At 42.3% G+C, this 19,081-nt stretch overlaps 1 protein-coding gene and 1 pseudogene across 2 annotated transcripts in view; one reads left to right on the top strand and one right to left on the bottom strand.

The window, feature by feature from the left end:
• The window catches only part of LOC308160365 (acidic mammalian chitinase-like), a 685,529-nt pseudogene that overhangs the window by 88,977 nt on the left and 577,471 nt on the right, over nucleotides 1-19,081 (top strand). The window lies entirely within an intron of this gene.
• LOC308161034 (sperm microtubule inner protein 11-like) overlaps nucleotides 2,527-19,081 on the bottom strand; it is a gene marked incomplete at both ends in the record, with an annotated part of 107,198 nt that continues 90,643 nt past the window's right edge. The window contains 3 exons of the mRNA XM_080534968.1: nucleotides 2,527-2,575; nucleotides 2,680-2,818; nucleotides 3,034-3,225. Of these exons, the coding sequence (XP_080391094.1) occupies nucleotides 2,527-2,575; nucleotides 2,680-2,818; nucleotides 3,034-3,225 (380 nt within the window). The remainder of the gene's footprint in view (nucleotides 2,576-2,679; nucleotides 2,819-3,033; nucleotides 3,226-19,081) is intronic.

The following is a 19,081-nucleotide window of genomic DNA, read 5'->3' as shown; positions in this document are numbered from 1 at the left end:
GTCGCACTCTTCTGTCACACAATTCTTAATCAGAGCTTTGAACTCTCCCAGGGAGATTATTAAGCTGTCGTGTGTTGTGGAGGTTATTCCATGACCTGGGTGCAAATTAAGAGAAAGAGATTATTCAACAGTCAATGGTCCTCTCTGTCTATTCTAGTGGGTTTGGTTCCCTGTGATAAGATCAGGGCTTTTCTCATTGCTCAATCTAGTACTGTTAGTTCTTTTGCACTTTGAGACACTTTGAGACACTTCCTTATGAAAGGGAAACGTTTGTCTTTCTCACTAGCTGACACACAATAAACATTTGAGATACCAGAGTGTCTCACTGACTTGGAGCCTTTATGCTCGACACGTCAATAGCTGATCAATATGAGCTATTGCTGATCAACAGTATCTATCCCTAACCCTATCTATCCATGAATCAATAATCACCACCCCACCTCTCTCTCCCTCTCCTCACATTGAGCCAGTCAGCTAGTCTGCCTGGCGAGAGGGAGAGAGGGGGGGGAGAGAGGGAGAGGATTTTCAGATTGTATCCCTTTTTTTCACCCAATTTGGTATCCAATTGAACCCAACCTAGCATCCGATTATCCCCTGCCTATTGCGTAGGATCCGCCGCCCGACCCCGTAGCCGGCAGCCCCAGAGGAGATCGCCAGGCAGACTAGCTGACTGGCTCCTCGAGCCCGACACCGTTATTCCGGCACCCAGGGGGCGGTGTTGCGCTACGGATCCTTGTCCGGAAATAGTCCTATACCGCCTTCGGGAGCGGCCGCTCAATATGCCGCTCCCTGTGTGCCCTGGCCATATCCGGGTCTGGCGAGACCGGGATTCGATCCCAGTCCCCGGTGGGCAGCTTGCACTAGTGGCTAGTGCTTAGACCGCTACACCACCGCGGGGCTTCTGTGTTGTCCTGTTTTTGCCTGTCTTTGCATTTGTATTTGTACTTGTTTTGTTCATGTATATGTGAAAAAAGCATAAATGCACCTTCTGTAAATGCCAAAGCAAATTCCTACATGTGTCAAGCATAATGGCAATAAACGTTATCTGAATCTGAATCTGAATCTGAATCTGAATCGTACTGCCGCCTGGGAGCGACACGACGGATAATATTATTGGGGTTTGCGTTACGCCTTGTCTGTGTTGAGGAAGAGGGAAGGAGAGAGAGAGGGGGGGTGGGGGGGAGAGAGAGAGGAGGGAGAGAGAGAGAGGGGGGGTGGGGGGGAGAGGGAGAGAGGGAGAGAAATAAATAAAAATAAAAAACAGGCGTCTGGGTTAACGGTTGGTCTCTTTTATGGTGATGGACCTGTGGCCACAAGACTTTGCTATTTCCAATGCTATGGAGGTTCATTCTTTCTTTCTTATTATACGGGGAAAGATTCAAAGTAACATTACAAATGTTAAAATGTGTTGCATTTAGACTGGCCTGACTCAGTTAAAACTGGTTTACTTACAGCTAAAGTTCTTGTTCTGCAGCACAAAAAGACCGAATCACATAACAATACAAAAAGTAAAAGCGGGAACAGTCACAGAACCAAGACAGGAAGTCATAAAAAGCAGAAGTGAGAGTTGTCCCGGCCCAGACAGCTCTGTATTCAAACCCTCAGATCCTGGTCACGTTCGTTCTGTTCAGTGTGTTTGTTGTTCTGCCTGTGCATCTCCTCCCTAGCTTATTAGATGAACTGCTCACCCATGTGTTCCTTCGCAAATAAATAAATTCAATACAGTTCAGACAGTTCTGTCTGAATATTTGTTTAAACCCAATTCCTAACTTTTAAAACTAATTAGGAAAAACGGCATCATGAGCAAACATGTCCAGTTAATGTTTTATTGACATAAACACTTCTTTATAAGATACAGATTGGATAGCATTTATGGTATAGGCACAATATTTATTTAATACAACTCTGGAGCACTGTCTCCAAGGTTGTCGCTGTCAGTAGCTATCGCTATAGCAACTACAAAACTAAAATATAGCCCATACATAGCATACACACACACACTTGGCAGCAAAAGACCACTCAGTAACACTGCACCAGATAACAAGAGATAACCATAGGAACGATCCCCTAACAATCTTACAGAGTGACAACTGCTAATTATTTAAACACTATCCCCTGACAAGTAGGTATTATTATTTCATACCAGTAGGGGGAGCCCAAAGCTTGTTTGTATAACACATTCAAAGGCAGTTCGGCTTTATGAAAAAAGCAGCCACAACCTCATTCAGACAACTGACATGCTATATGGCTCAGTTTATTCATAATGAAGGGTGGAGGTCATATGCATCCCAAAAACAGCTCCTCAGTTTATTCATAACACTACTGTATCATAGTAGAAGAACTAACCTTTAAAACAAAGACGAAACGAAAACCCTCTCCATAAAGTGTGTTTTATCATCATTTTAATCTTGGAGTGTGTGTGTGTGTGTGTGTGTGTGTGTGTGTGTGTGTGTGTGCACCAACATGAGTGTTTGCATGTATGTGGGGGGAGTGTGTGAGTGAAAGAGACACTGCTGGAGAGAGGATTTAGAATAAGCTGAACTCTCGGTCCGTCATCGACATCTCTTTCACAAACCTGAGGAAAAGAAACATGTAAGCAGAGTGAGAGCAGAACACTGGCACTCAATTTCTATGACAACAGTTGACCAATCAAAAGACAAAGATAGACATGGTGCTCACTTGGTCATCTCGCTGTTTTTGCGGGGGAATCTTGTGACTTGGGACCAGGATTCCTGCATCCTTTCCTGGCCTCCGCTGGATATCCTCCACCCATACCGCTGGTTGTCCGTCACGGGCGCTGAGTACAGCTGGTTTGGGACTACGGAAGAAAAAAATCTGATTCAGATCTTGGTACTGATATTTCAAAGTGAGCTTGACTGACTCCCCACCACTATACAGTTACAGTATATTCAAACTGACGTCTTGACTTTCTTTCTTAATGGCACAGTTCAGGTCTGAGAGACCATGTCTGTCCAACTCATTCTATTTCCATGCAGTTAAAAAAAAAAGCTAAGTCCTCTACTTTTAACTTACATCTGGGTGTCTGAACCCCTTTGAGCATCTCTCTGTACCGCTCCTGGCTTCCCTTGTGTATGTCTGGGCTGTAGGGGATCGGCTGGTTGTAGATGCTGCATGTGTCTGTGCATTTGGGGGGTCCCCTCTGGACTTGAATGGGGGGCAGCAGTCCTGACTGTTTAGTCCAGTTTCTTGAATCAAACTCATCATCTGTAGAGGGAGGTGTAGTAGGCCTACTGTAGACTGAATACTTACAATCATCCATAGCTAGAAATCACTGCACTGATACAACTACAATCGTTTAAAAGTGAGTTAACACAGACGTTATAGACAATTAGCTGTAGGCAATAATAATAATAATAATAAATTATATTTATATAACGCTTTATTAATGCAAGTGCAATCGGGCTAACGTTACTCATTCTCGCAGTTCCAAATGAATGAACGTTGAAGCGCTTGTATCTCAAAATGTGGCGTAACTAATTAATGCAAGTGCAGCCCAGCCCGGCCCGAGCACATAACAGGCGCACCCCTGCGCTTTCAGAGCTCGTTTTCTTGTCGGAATTCGACGTTTGGAGACGAACGACAGACGTCGAATACTGACTGCTTCCGTGTGAGACCAGGTTGGTATGTGAGCAGGTGTTCTCCAACATGAACTTTATTAAAAGCAAACATCGCGCACGCCTCACAGATGACAGCTTACGATCCAAGATGAAGGTGACGGCCTACAGCCCTGATGTGCAGACGCTGTGCGCTGAGGTTCAGGAGCAGAAATCACATTAACCACGTAAGATACATATTTTAATTGCCTATTATTTTGCATATATTTATATTTTTTCATTGTTCAGTGAAAGCGGACTGCACGCAAAAGGATGACGGCACACAGAGAGAGGACGGCGTTTTTGGTTTGCTGCCGGTGGATAATTTAAGTTCATAAATACAAGAAGGACTCAAATAGACATTGAGTATTTTACTTGAAAGTAACCGTCAACCCAACGTCTTTTTTTCGGAGTTCAAAATGTTTTTGTTGCATGCAGAAATGTAATTTCGTTTTCTCTGCAGTCGTTCATTGATTTCATAAATGCAACACGTTATAGTTTGTTTATACATAGCATAAAGGCAAAAAAAAAAATTTGTTTACGTTATATGCAGTGTTATTTCAGTTTAAATGTCAAAAGGGTTTTGTGGCTCCCAGTGTTTTCTTTACTGTGGGAAACGGGTCCAAATGGCTCTTTGAGTGGTAAAGGTTGCCGACGAACCCAGTGTGAACTCAGAGCGAATTTTAGAACCCAGCCATTGTGATTGTCATGAATCATCTATTACGTCACAGTAGAATTCTATTCTATAAAAACCAAGAACGACGAGTCATGCGTTCATAAGACACATGTTGCTGATCAAGAACAGACTGTGACAATTAACCTTGCCAAGCTGTTCAATAGCAAGCTTAGCGTAGAAATAGGTAAGGGTCTATTTATTTATTTTACATACATTTTTGCAACTTTTTTTTGATTTAAGAAAAAATCATAATCATTGAATACTGTACCCGATTTAATTTGATTCTCTTATCTTACCTGCAGCAATATTGACTGTACTGTACTCAGGGTTCGAGTTATGTGGGAGCCAATGGGAGCGAGCTCCCATAAGGAAGGTCAACGCTGCCTCCAGTAAGCAGTCTGTGTATTGTGTTCGAGCCTTGATGACATGTGAGAAACGGAGGGTCTTGCTAAGCAACTGGACAGTCTCGGGAGGGTGAGGTTGGGGTGGAGACGGGGTGGAGATTAGCAGGATTATAGATTATACAGGAGGGCATCTGTTAAATAGAACCTGTTCCCTCATCCAGGCTAGGCCCACCACTACTTCCTGGAAACAGTTTGTCTACACGTCCATGTACTATAACTGTACTATAAATGTACTAAATGTACTATAACTACTATAAATGTACTATAACTGTACTATAAATGTATGAATGAATGAATGAATGAATGAAAGCTTTATTTCGAACATGTGAAAAAAGAAATAGTTATAAAAAAAATAAAGAAAAAATAAAATAAAATAACTATTCACATGTCCGAAAAGGAGTAGGAAGAAGCATAAGCTTATTTAATCCTACCCCTTCTCCAATAATCAGAGATTAATAATTAATAATCTGCAGTTAACTTCAATATTAATATAATATTTTTTAAATTAAATCAAATTTATTTACGTATTTACATATTTACCAACAATAGAAAACAGATAATGTAAATAAACAAATAATCTGTGAAAACAACTGGTGACTATCAAAGCCCTTCTTCCTCCTCGTACCTGGTGAAAACCATGTTTTTATACCGCTTTTTGAACTGGGTCATGCTTGGACACCGCTTTAGCTCCACACTCAATCCGTTCCACAGCTTCTCTCCACATATAGAAATACAAAAACGTTTTAACGTTGTACGTACATAAATATGTTTTAAATAACTCCCCCCTCAAATTATAACTCACATCTCTATCAAAAAACTATTTTTGAATATTCCTAGGGAGTAGGTTGGTATTTGCTTTATACATTATTTGTGCTGTTAGAAGGTGGACCAGATCCGTGAATTACCAAATAACATGTAGTTAGTTTTGCTTAGGTTTAATGATAATTTGTTTATGTCAAACCATCTTTTTAATTTGCACATTTCTGAAGTAATCATCTCCATTAGCTCCTTTAAATTCCCCCCAGAACAAAAAATATTTGTATCATCTGCAAATAGTACTAATTTTAATGTTTTTGATACCTTGCAAATATCATTTATATAAAGAATAAACAGTTTCGGACCCAATACTGACCCTTGGGGGACGCCACAAGCAATGTCCAAGCATGACGATGAATACTCTCCCAACTTCACAAATTGTTTCCTGTCTCTTAAATAACTTCTCACCCAGTGCAATGCTACCCCCCTGATCCCATACCGTTCCAGTTTATTGATTAATATGTTGTGATTGATTGTGTCGAAAGCTTTTTTAAGATCAATGAATACTCCAACTGCATACTGCATGGTCTATAGCGTTTGTAATTCCCTCGATTGATTCAATTAATGCCAGTGATGTTGAACTGTTTGATCTGAATCCGTATTGACTGTCAGAAAGTAATTTATGTTTATCTATGAATTTGTCTAATCTGTTATTGAATAGTTTTTCTAGAATTTTGGAGAATTGTGGAAGTAAAGAAATAGGCCTGTAATTTGTGAAGTGGTGTCTATCCCCAGTTTTATACAGCGGTACAACTTTAGCTATTTTCATTTTGTTAGGAAATGTACTGGTTTGGAACGATAAGTTACAGATATATGTCAGTGGTTCTGAAATCCCCTCAATTACCTTTTTCACAATTTTCATATCAATTTCATTGCAATCACTAGATGTTTTGTATTTACATTTATTAACAATATCTATTATTTCCTTTTCTTCTACTGGTGTAAGGAACATTGAGCTAGGATTCCTATCTATAAGGTTGTCATCCCTATCCTCAGATGTCAATGGATCAGGATTTTTTTCTGCCAGGTTTGGTCCAACACTTACAAAAAAATTGTTAAAGCTATTAACCACATCATGCATATTATCCTTTATAATGTTGTTATCAATATGTAGGATACTATAACTAGATACTTCATACTATAACTGTACTATAACTGCTATAAATGTACTATGTACTATAACTGTACTATAACTGCAAATGAAATTATCTTATTTGAAGTATTGAGTTGGGAGTGAACCATTTTGGTCGTCTCTTGGTGCAAAATTCTGCTTGACTACATGGAAGGGGCAAGCCATGCGATAACAACAATCTCTCTCTCCCTCTCTCAGTCATGTTACGCCGTAGTTCTCGCTTGAACGACCAGACGGACGAGGACGGTAACGGTGCGCATAAGGCAGCTTCCCCAGCACCTGCTACTGTTCTGGCCCCAGCCCCGGCCGTGCCCCCCAGGGTGAGTCTGGCCCCAGCCGTGCCCCCCAGGGTGAGTATTCCTCCCCCAAGCCTGCACACGTCCAGTGAGGGCCTCTCCAGTCAGGTAAGCCACCGAGCCCAAAGCCAGAGTAGCACTGACACCTCTGGGGACTCTTCCTCTGATGGCTCCCAGAGTGCCAGGACTACCACTGCCAGCTGTGGTAAGTACAGTGACACATTGAATTAGTTTAAATTTAAATTGTTTAAATTAGTTTAGACTGAATTTTGCATACTTTCAGAACTTTCTTATTCCTGCATACACAAAATGCCTACTTAATGGTAGGCAGTATGAGTATTCGTACACAGGACATTGGCCCACAGTTTTTTGTACTTCCTTGGCCAGGCTTGGCCTCATCTCAGGCAGCAACACAGAGGGGCACAATGGATCTGATCTGCTCTTATGGTAAATGATGGATGGATGGATGGATGGATGGATGGATGGATGGATGGATGGATGGATGGATGGATGGATAGATGGATGGATCTTTTTTCCATTTGTATGCCTCTTTCTGACCTGAACATGCCATTGCTGAATACACCCAAAATATATTTTAAAAATTATAATAATTAAACAAATGTACAATGTCTGTTTTTACCAACAATCTTACAATTAGCACAAAATCTTGCTTCCGCAAACCATTTCACAAACACTTCCGCAAACGTTGATCCCATTGTTTGTGTGTGCGTGCGTGTGTGTGTGTGTACGTGTGTGTGTGTGTACGTGCGTGTTTATTGCAGTGTGCATGTGCATGTTGTGGTGTGTATGCAGATGTGTTGCGTTGCGGTGTGTATGCGCACGTTGGTCGTGTGTGTGTATGTGTGTCTGTGCATGTGTGTGTGTGTTTGCGTGCGTGCGTGCATGTGTTTAATCAAGTAATGTATACTTAACAATTCGCATTATCTCTCTCCTGTAGATCATTTGTTAGCATTACTTGTTTGTTTGTTGACATTAGCCTTTTTCTCTCTCCCTGTAGCTGGTGCATTGTTCAACATTGATGTGAGGAAGGCCATCCTGCTTCTTCTCCTCTTGACTTTCGGTGAGTGTCACTTCACATCCATTTCATTCTAGATTCATAAGTCCTACTTGTGTGGTGTTACTAGCCCACCAGCAAGCTATTCACAGTGATATATATGATGTGACCTCTTTGGCCCTATTAGTACATTTTCCACAAAATATTTTTAGTGCCTTTTGAAGTACATATGTTCTGACCACCTGACCTACCACATCATTAACATGTAGGGTTAGGTTATCCTAAAGAAATTTCCAAGACATAAATAGACTTGACAGACTTGACAAACAATAAAAAATTTGTTTAAACTACAGACCCGCGATTGTGCTGCTAGCAACAGATTTCCACGTTGTTTAATTTCAATTTGCATATCTGATTGCCCTCTTTCCATGGATGTTATTAAAAGAGAAGTTTCTATAAATCACGGTTATAGTATTGTGATTATTACAGAGTTTGACGTCATGACTCATTAGTTTTTGCAACGCAAAACTGTAAGAAAAATATGGCAGCATCAATAAAAGGAATCGATATCCTTGGAGGCGTACGATTCCGATTGATCGAACAATTTGAAACCGGTTCTCAACTGGAACCAGTTCTCGATTCCCATCCCTACCAATAATTTATTTCACCAGTTAACATGGCAAGCTAATATCATGAATTTCAGAGACAGACATTGTAGCTTTGTCACTAGCAGCTTGGGTGTTGTTTCAATCAACCGACAGCATGGAGCATGTTGCAGATTTGTTGAGGATAGTGGAGCATACCACTTGATAACGTATTCAGTCCTATTTTCGATTCTCTGATTCTCCCTTCTCCCTCTGGCTCTCAGGCGTTTGGTACTTGTACCCCAGCACGTTTGTCATCACCCTGCCTTCCAAGGAAACGGTAAGGCAAACTTCATTCATTGTTTAACAGATTTAATTGTCAGAAAAGTGAGGCGAGCGAGGGAAGAAAAAACTATCAGAATGTAGAGTGTACGAAGATCCAGCTTAGATGGAAAAGTATGAGAAATATTATGCTACACGATTATTAAACACATTAACATTAATGAATTTGGTGTCTGTAGGCTTGATCTTATCTTACGTTATTGGTGTTTTGGTTATAGAAAGGTGAAACAGTTGTAATTAAGTCAAGTAATATTTATCCAAATCCAGGGGGAGGGGTATACAGTATACATTATTTGTAATGTTTGAGCTTTATTGAGAATGTTGTGATTATTGGCCATGTTTGACCTAAAACCTATAAAGCATATTCAATTGTAGCCTAATGAATGAATGATGAAATAACAGCTGTTTTAAGACCTCAGTCAGACCTCAGCCAGCCAGTGTGTCTATCTTGCATTGAATAGCACTAAACACAGCTGTAATATGAAATCTGTAGTAGAAATCTTCTCGTTTTGTTAATCAGGTCTTGCCTAAAGTCTGGTACACACATAAAGATTTTCTAAATCTTAACAGATTTTTTATCTGAGAGAGACCCCACACATGAAGATAAAAAATCATGGATTGAACAGTTTTGATCGTATTGTGTGTGGTGTGTTCCGATATTCTCAATGCAGCACACAACATACATAAAGATCTGTCCTACGACAGTCTAGAGTCTCGTCACTCAAGCCAGAAATCTCGAAAATCTCGAAAGAAGTCAGCTCGCTTCTTGATTGGCTACATTCCATCCACGTCACAATCGGACTCGGGAGCAGGGTTGCCAGATGGGATTGACACTTTCCAGCCTAACCACAGTCTAAAAACCGCTAATTCCACCAAAAAAACTGCCCATCTGGCAACCCTGCTCGAGAGTTGTTGGGACTCGGGAGTTGCCCACACACAAGAGGACTTTTGATCGTAAATATTGAACACGTTTAATATTTAAGATCGTCGGCCCGACCATTTTCCGAGCAGATTGTCAGGAGAAATTGACTCTTAACACACCTCACACAACAGGATAATCTTGTAGGATCATCTTTAGAGCCATCCGATAATCAGGCGTTTGCTGTCCTTGGTCAGAAGGGGAGAAATCGGGCCAAAATCGTCCAGATTACCTTTATGTGTGTACCAGGCTTTATATACAAATCTGAAGTAACTGAGAATCCTAACTTGGAGTTCTCTCTCTTGCTCCGCTGTCAGCTTTAATGTTTCAGCTGCTGTGCTGCTAATTGCACCTACTGCTTGCGCTGAACCTAGAAAATACATAATTTAATTTGGGGGCCATATGCTATCGCCTACTTCATCCCATGCTTTGTGCCATTTTTCTAAGTGACGCAGGGCATCTGTTAAACCATTACTGAAGTTTGTACAGCATAAGGCATAATTGTAGTGTATCGCTGGGCCCTCCAGGTTTTCCTGGTTCATGTGGTAGAGAAAATAGATGAGGGTAGAACATTCCTCCCTTTGCCATCTACCTCTTAACTTTTTGTCTTCATTTGTGTGATACATTGGTTCTCTGCCATAAAGGTGTGTCAAAAGAGCTACACATAAAATGTTCATTGTATGTTACATACAACATATAAAGGTACGGCCACTTTGTTGTCAAATCGTAACTCTTTACAGAAAGTAGGCAAATAAAAACTATTGTTGTGTCCAAGCAAATATTTATTATGACCTGTTCACTTGACATGTCGGGATCTTATCTCAGTGGTCTGGGTACTTGCAGGAGATGGCAGACCTCAGAGCAGACCTCAGAGCAGAACTCACTGTGGAACAAGCCGGGATCCGCTCCGTCACTACCTTGCTGAGCCAGGAGATGAGGGACCTCAAAAGAGTCACCACTTTCCTCAGACAGAGGGTAGCGTCCCAGGAGGGCCAGACTGCCATGGTAATGCCCGTTTCTCATTCCTGTATGTCTCTTACCATTTAATTTTCTCCAAAATACAGCTATTTCAACAACTGCTTAATAGGTCAGGTCATGCTCAGTGAATACAGTGCTGACATTTTTATGACTGCCAGAGTTGCAAGATTGGCAGTTTGCTGCTGCATGTCTACAAGCATCTTAACTCTTTGTGTGTGTGTGTGTGTGCCCTCATTCTGACCCAGGAAAAACCCTGGTATGTACTGTATAACATGATAGCCATCTATGAGCAATGCACTGTATATAAGATGATGACCACGGGTCTTTCTGCTGCTGACCAAGGGGCTGAGTCCTGTTGATGGGGCCAATTTTTCTTTTAGAGTCTGTAGGCTACTGTATTTGTTTATTAAGATTTCATAAATATGATATATTGTCTGAATTTTTTTCTTGTTTTATAAATTGTTATTATTTATTATTTATTATTTTCAATAAAATTATTTTCAAGCAAATATTTATTATGACCTGTTCACTTGACATGTCGGGATCTTATCTCAGTGGTCTGGGTACTTGATTTCGAGATGCAAGTTAGCTATTAGTAGTAGTAGTACTCGAAGACTTGTACACAAACCACTCATGTGTAGTCTCAAACCCACACAAACCACTCCTTTAAATCTCCAATCTCTTTCTACAGGATGTTACTCCTGTCATAAATGCAGCTCTGGAAGACAACACCAATAACATACTGAGAGAGATTGACATTCTGAAGGATAAGCAGATACCTGTCTCAGAGGTGAGAAGTCTGACCCGACAACAGCTCCTCGGTCTGCTACAACAGCTCCTCGGTCTGCTACAACAGCTCCTAGGTCTGCTACAACAGCTCCTCGGTCTGCTACAACAGCTCCTCGGTCTGCTACAACAACTCCTAGGTCTGCTACAACAACTCCTAGGTCGGTTACAACAGCTCCTAGGTCTGCTACAACAGCTCCTAATAGGTCTGCTACAACAACTCCTAGGTCTGCTACAACAACTCCTAGGTCTGCTACAACAGCTCCTAGGTCTGCTACAACAACTCCTAGGTCTGCTACAACAACTCCTAGGTCTGCTACAACAGCTCCTAGGTCTGCTAAAACAGCTCCTAGGTCTGCTACAACAGCTCCTAGGTCTGCTACAACAACTCCTAGGTCTGTTACAACAGCACCTAGGTCTGCTACAACAGCTCCTAGGTCTGCTACAACAACTCCTAGGTCTGTTACAACAGCTCCTAGGTCTGCTACAACAACTCCTAGGTCTGTTACAACAGCTCCTAGGTCTGTTACAACAACTCCTAGGTCTGCTACAACCGACCTACGTATGAAGTACAACAGACCTACGTATGCACCTCACTCAAAGCAATAAATGGTTTTCTTTCAAAGAAGTAGCTGTGTGACAGTGTGATTGATTCTATCACTTCCACCCAGGATACTGTGACACATGAACATCAGATAGATAGATTTGATTAACCCCGGTAAGAGTCACACTACGGCAGTGGTGTGCCGTCAGGGCCAGCAAGGCCTTCTCTGCTGGCCTAAACATCATCAGAATATACATTTTATTTTAATATATTTTTTCCACAAATATGTATTAATGATTCCCCATAGTCTATTCTCTTCATTTCATAGCTTTCCTCTTGGTTGCGCTGCTTCCAGTCTCCGATTGAGATTTGGAGGGCTGGCCTTTATGTTAGAGCTTTTATCCAATCAAAATGTGTTGCCAGGGGGCTCCGAAATCTGCCCGCCTGCACAAAAAACCGTGCCGCGGATACGACCTGTAACTTAACGTTGAACGAGTAAACCTCTGGCGTTCCTAGTGGAAACCTACGTAGATTTCGAGTCGGCGAGCAATAGCAACAACGGCGCCTGCTGTAAGGCTCAATGATGTCAGCACCCAGCACGTCTTTTGATTGGATACGCACTATTGATACGCACTATTGATATTCACTATTGAGATGCGTAACTATGCCGGTAGATGTGGGACTTTTGAACACCTTTGAATGAATGGACTTTATTGGGGACACCCGAGTGGATTTACAGCTCAACGAACAAGTGCGCTTTCTTTTCTTGCTGAAAACAACCCAGATGTACATTACCACCTGTCCACAAACAAAGTGTTTACTGGGACGTCAGGCAAAATACAAAACGACCTGATTTTTGCTATTGCTGAAGTGATGGGAGAAGAGATCAAAATGGAGATTAAAAAGGCACCCTTTGTCGCTATTATGGTGGACGAGACGACAGACGTGGGTAATGTAGCGATCTTAAAGATGTTAGTTTAACACTCTTCATTGTAAATGCGGATTTATTGATTAAAAATGCTTCGGAAATATTAATATAACTCTGTTGTACTTGTCTGACTATGTTAAGGTGATGCAACGCCCGGTTATACTGTGTTTCTGTCTAGTTTCTAGAGCCATGGCGTCATAACGATGGTATTAAGAGGTAGAATAATTCAGGTAGGAATGTGTCGGACATCACTGAAGGCCTAGGTGTGAAATGCACCGCCCGCCACTGCACTACGGGAAGTATAACACTGGCTATGAAGGGAGTAGAAACACAAGACTATGCTGAATAAGTTCATTAGGTCTACACGGTAACAGAAGAGAGAGAGAACAGAAGAGAGAGAGAACAGAAGAGAGAGAGAGAACAGAAGAGAGAGAGAACAGAAGAGAGAGAGAACAGAAGAGAGAGAGAGAGAGCTGTGGGCAAGATTAGTGCCTGCTTTATACCGGGTGGTAAAATAACTTATACCGACTTTTGAGATTCAGCCATCAGTCTCAGACCCATCGGGAATAAGGCTGTGATTTCCTCCTGAGACATCTACTACCCCCCTGTACTGTCCCTCCTGAGACATCTACTACCCCCCTGTACTGTTTCTCCTGAGACATCTACTACCCCCCTGTACTGTCCCTCCTGAGACATCTACTACCCCCCTGTACTGTCTCTCCTGAGACATCTACTACCCCCCTGTACTGTCCCTCCTGAGACATCTACTACCGCCCTGTACTGTCCCTCCTGAGACATCTACTACCCCCCTGTACTGTTTCTCCTGAGACATCTACTACCCCCCTGTACTGTTTCTCCTGAGACATCTACTACCCCCCTGTACTGTTTCTCCTGTGACATCTACTACCCCCTTGTACTGTTTCTCCTGAGACATCTACTACCCCCCTGTACTGTTCCTCGTGAGACATCTACTACCCCCAACTGTTTCTCCTGAGACATCTACTACCCCCTACTGTTTCCCCTATGTCTAGCACAGTGGTTCTCAACCTTTTTTGGGCCAGCGCCCCCCTGTCCATTATCCAGGTCTCTTACCGCCCCCCCATCCAAAAAAGTAGGCTTATTTTTTTCCCTGAATATTAATGTTGACTAATATTCTGTGTTATATCACAGAACAACAATAACACAGCAGCGATTTCACACATGTCCGGTGCAGAACAAACAGTAGGCTACAAAACTGTATATTACAACTAACATTGTTTGTTTTTTAAGTGTGCTGGTGTTGCATTTCGCCAAAGTGCTGTTTTATGATGCTAATATTTATTCATTTTTGATTGGACTTTGGGGGGGGGTGGGGGTGGTGTCACAATATGGCGGCAAACGCTAGGGGGCTATTATTTAAATATTTTATTTAGTATTCTATGGTATTATTTTCATAAACTGACCACTTAGTTCGAATTTCTCATATCAAAACATAACAAAGTTCCAAAGTTCAGAGCTCTGCGCTCTGGGAGCGCTCAGAGATGGGTGCTCTGACTGAAAACACGGTTTTGCCCGAGCGAACTGACCGTTCGTGCATTTACGAACGTACCCGTAATAACACTGCTGACAGCTGATCAATCGCAAGCAGAGTAGTGGTTTCCTATAGCAACAAAAGACGCTGACAGCTGTTCGGAGTGCTTATGTGTTCGTTTCCAGGACATCAGAGGAGCAACATATCACAAAAAAGCGATCGTATATTTTAGTTTGTAAACGTTAAGACGAACACATCGCAATGCTAACCTCAGAATGGCACTAGGGATAACATCCACAACAACACTTAACAGTAATACATTTATGCAATATACTGTAATGAACCTGCGAGGGGAGGGGACATTCGTAGCTGATTTCTCTAGGTTCGATTATTGGTAAGCGACAGAGAGCTTTCCGGACTGGTTACAATACGATCGCTTTTTTGAGATAGGTTGTTCCTGCTGTGATGTTCTGGTATGGTGGTATGGTATAAGGCAGGGGTGCCCACACTTTTTTGAACCAAGATCTACTTTTTAAGTAGCCAGTCTGCCAAGATCTACCAGTCTAGTTTAAACATCGCAAACGTACACGTACGTACTACAAACACACACACACACACACACACACACACACACACACACACACACACACACACACACACACACACAGTTCCCAGCCTGCATAGTACAATACACTTTCTCTCTCTCTGTCACACAGCCACACAGGAGAAGACCATCACAAATACAGATACAAAACAGGTAGTTCCCTAGTTTGAAAGGAGGAAATAAAGTAATTTCTCTACCTTAGTGGGAGACCTGGCACTGGGAGGAGGCAGCTAGTTTCTAGTAGTCAGGGCTGTAGGAGCTGGTTGCAAGGTGTCATCAGCCACTGTGGATCTGTCATCGAAAAGGCAATCTGCAGCCTCGAGAAACGCTTTTTTCACAATTTCGCCGTCTTTGTTTTCTTCTTGTGTTTAACAAGAACGTGACTGACGCGATAAGAAGCTATCGTTGCAGCTGTACGTTTTCACTCTTTTGCCACATTTCCCTTCTTCTAACAGCCATCATAGAGAAACAGCCATCGTAGATTTGCAGATCAGACAGACGCACTTCCAATATCACATAGTGTAAAAAAGTCCTCCTCCCATTCTGGATGGAAGTTGTACGTTATTGGTTTCTTACTTGGTCCAGCTTCCCCACTCATTTGTATACCCTTTCTTTAGTACTAAAATAGTAAATAGTAGAAATTGGAAGGCTAACTAGTTAATTAGTCTCGCCGGTATTTAGTATTTTGTAGTTGGCGCTGTTGACTGCGCATGCGTGGTGAACCGTGTGTTAGGTGAAAAGATCAGATCTCAGACTGGCTTACCTGTATGTCAATCAAGTGGCAAAAGCCATAGTGAGGATGGATGATAGGCAAACTTTTTTTTTTTTTTTTTCCCCCTTTGGGGTTTTGTTCAATGCCATGCGATCTACCCATACTACCTTTGAAAAGACGGTTTGTCCGAGCGAACTGACCGTTCGTGCATTTACGATCGTACCCGTAATAACACTGCTGACAGCTGTTTTTCATGAGAAAAATACTTTATGCGTGACCGCCCCCCAAGAACACCTCAACGCCCCCCTTTTAAAAAGATTTGTTACAGCGCCCCCCGATGTTGTCTGAACGCCCCCTGGGGGGCGGTACCGCCCCCGTTGAGAAACGATGGTCTAGCACGACGACTGCCAATGGCCCCAAGCCTGAGCAGAGATTACTTTCTCTGACTGGCTATGACTGGTGGATAGATTATTCACTTACTTAGTCAAATGTATTTGTTGTAAGTCGCTTTGGACAAAGGCGCCTGCTGAATGCCATAAATGTAAATGTAAATTATGTGTTTTAATCACCTCCCCACAGATGGTAAAAAGACTGCAGTCTGACATAAGAAATGTGGGAGTGAGAGTTAAGAGGTGAGTCTGTCTGATACCGAACATGATTGCGTGTACTGTTGACTAAAAAACATTATCAATGGAGATTTCCATGATGTGATTTTGTCCAGGACTAAGCCTAGTCTGTTCCCGGGAAACTGCCCCTAAAGGTTTATTGTACTGCATTGTCCTGTCTGTAGTGTGGACTCTGAGCATCGCACACACCTTGATCAGGAGATGGCAGACCTCAGAGCAGAACTCACAGTGGAACAAGCCGGGATCCGCTCCGTCGCTACCGTGCTGGGCCAGGAGATGGCAGACCTCAGAGCAGACCTCAGAGCAGAACTCACTGTGGAACAAGCCGGGATCCGCTCCGTCGCTACCGTGCTGGGCCAGGAGATGGCAGACCTCAGAGCAGACCTCAGAGCAGAACTCACTGTGGAACAAGCCGGGATCCGCTCCGTCACTACCGTGCTGGGCAAGGAGATGGCAGACTTCCGGGCCGAACACACCAGCGTACGGGCAATCACCGCCGTGCTGAGCCAGGAGATGAGGGACCTCAAAAGAGTCACCACTTTCCTCAGACAGAGGGTAGCGTCCCAGGAGGGCCAGACTGCCATGGTAATGCCCGTTTCTCATTCCTGTATGTCTCTTACCATTTAATTTTCACCAAAATACATTTCAACAACTGCTTAATAGGGCAGGTCATGCTCAGTGAATACAGTGCTGACGTTTTTATGACTGCCAGAGTTGCAAGATTGGCAGTTTGCTGCTGCATGTTACAAGCATCTTAACTCTTTGTGTGTGTGTGTGTGTGTGTGTGTGTGTGTGTGTGTGTGTGTGTGTGTGTGTGTGTGTGTGTGTGTGTGTGTGTGTGTGCGCGCGCGCGCGCGTGTCATGCATTAAACAGTTTGGTCAGGATTGCAGTCCTCCAATGGCAGAGAGAATGCCTGACTTCGCCTTAGAGTCACAAGGTTTGTGATTTACTGCTCATTAGCATCTAGATGTGGTGTTTCATTTGAATGTGACACATGTAAATGCTTACCACATCATACATTATATACTCACTGAGAACTTTATTAGGAACACTATACTAATACTGTGTAGGGCCTCCCTTTGCTCTCAAAACAGCCTCGATTCTTTGTGGCATTGATTCCACAAGATGTTGGAAACATTCCATTGAGATTCTGGTCCATGATGACATGATTACATCACACAATTCATGCAGATTTTTTAGGTGCACTTTCAAACTGTGAATCTCCTGTTCTACCACATCCCAGACAACGTCACTGACGTTTGCTGAGTGTACTAGAATGTAGACTATTGAATGCTCAGAGCTGTGTGTATGTGTGTGTTTGTGCAGGTGCCAGCGTGGTCAGCAGTAGGTGTTCTGAAACCTACCATTTCCGTGATGCCTGTGTTAAGTTGTTTCGGTTTCCGTTGTTGTATCCATCAGAGAGTCCACAGACAGTTATCCAGGTACCAACTTCTCTCTCTTGCTGTCTCTTTCTCTCTCTCTTGCTGTCTCTTTCTCTCCGTCTCTTTCTCTCACAAAAATAGGCTAAATAATAATTACGTTTAAAATATAGTATTTACTAGGTATTTTTGGGTGGAGATAAAACAAAAACATGGGTGATGTTGGAATAAAGAAATGCCAAACTGGTTAGAGGAACTCATTTTCTTTTTACTTTATTATAACATCTCAGCTTTGTTTTGATGATTTCTGAATAAGATTAAATTAATATATAATTATAATATTTTAGCTAGTATTCATATTCAAGCTAGTCTGAAGACCCAGTCACATTTAATAATATTAGTTTCCACACAAAGGTTTGGCAGAGACTTAAAACTTTTGTTTGTTAATAGCAAAGCATATTTATTGCAAGAATGGCCAAATAGAATGAATCAAATGAGGCGAGCGGAGAGAGATAGAGATGACCACAGGTCATGATGAGAACCTCACAACAGGACACAGGAAGGAGAAAGAATGTATCCTGTTGCCCATGTTATATAGATTTAAGTACTTCAATTAGGAGCTGTTTAGCAGGTAGACCAATCGGAATTCATTTTGACACTTCAGAGGGGGAAAGAGAACTGAAGAAGATACGGGCAGAATTGAAGTTCTCCCACTTCACCGGTAACCTTCTCCAAACCTCACCTCCCATTAGGGTCACCATGTCTTACAGCCTGGTAAGTGCTGGGCGTTCCATGGGGCGCAGGGTTCCTTGGTGATCGCCCTGTCCCACCCCGTCCTGATCAGTCACGTCACCCTGGACCACCTGCCTCGCTTCACCTCCCCCACAGGACGCATCGACAGCACCCCCAAGGACTTCCAAGTCTATGTGAGTCACCTTTAACCTCTTACACCCCAACCTGAGTAATACACATTTCTAGGAGTAATATTAGACAGTACATTCTGTTAGAAATCTCATAAGATACGTTAGATCCAAAGTATCAAGGAGTGTATTGTGTAGGGCAAAACATATTCTGGAACAGAGGATGTTGTATACTCTTTATTGTTGTCTTGTCTTACCAAAATATTATTTGAGTTACTGTGTGGAGATATGGGGGAATGCATACAAAAGCACTCTAAAACCATTGATTACACTACAGAAAAAAGCTATGAGAATT

Source organism: Nansenia antarctica (assembly GCF_963989245.1).
Source record: "Nansenia antarctica genome assembly, chromosome: 6".
Classification (NCBI taxonomy): Eukaryota; Metazoa; Chordata; class Actinopteri; order Argentiniformes; family Microstomatidae; genus Nansenia; species Nansenia antarctica.
Note: the sequence above shows the minus strand (reverse complement) of the source record. Positions and strands in the feature narration are given on the sequence as shown.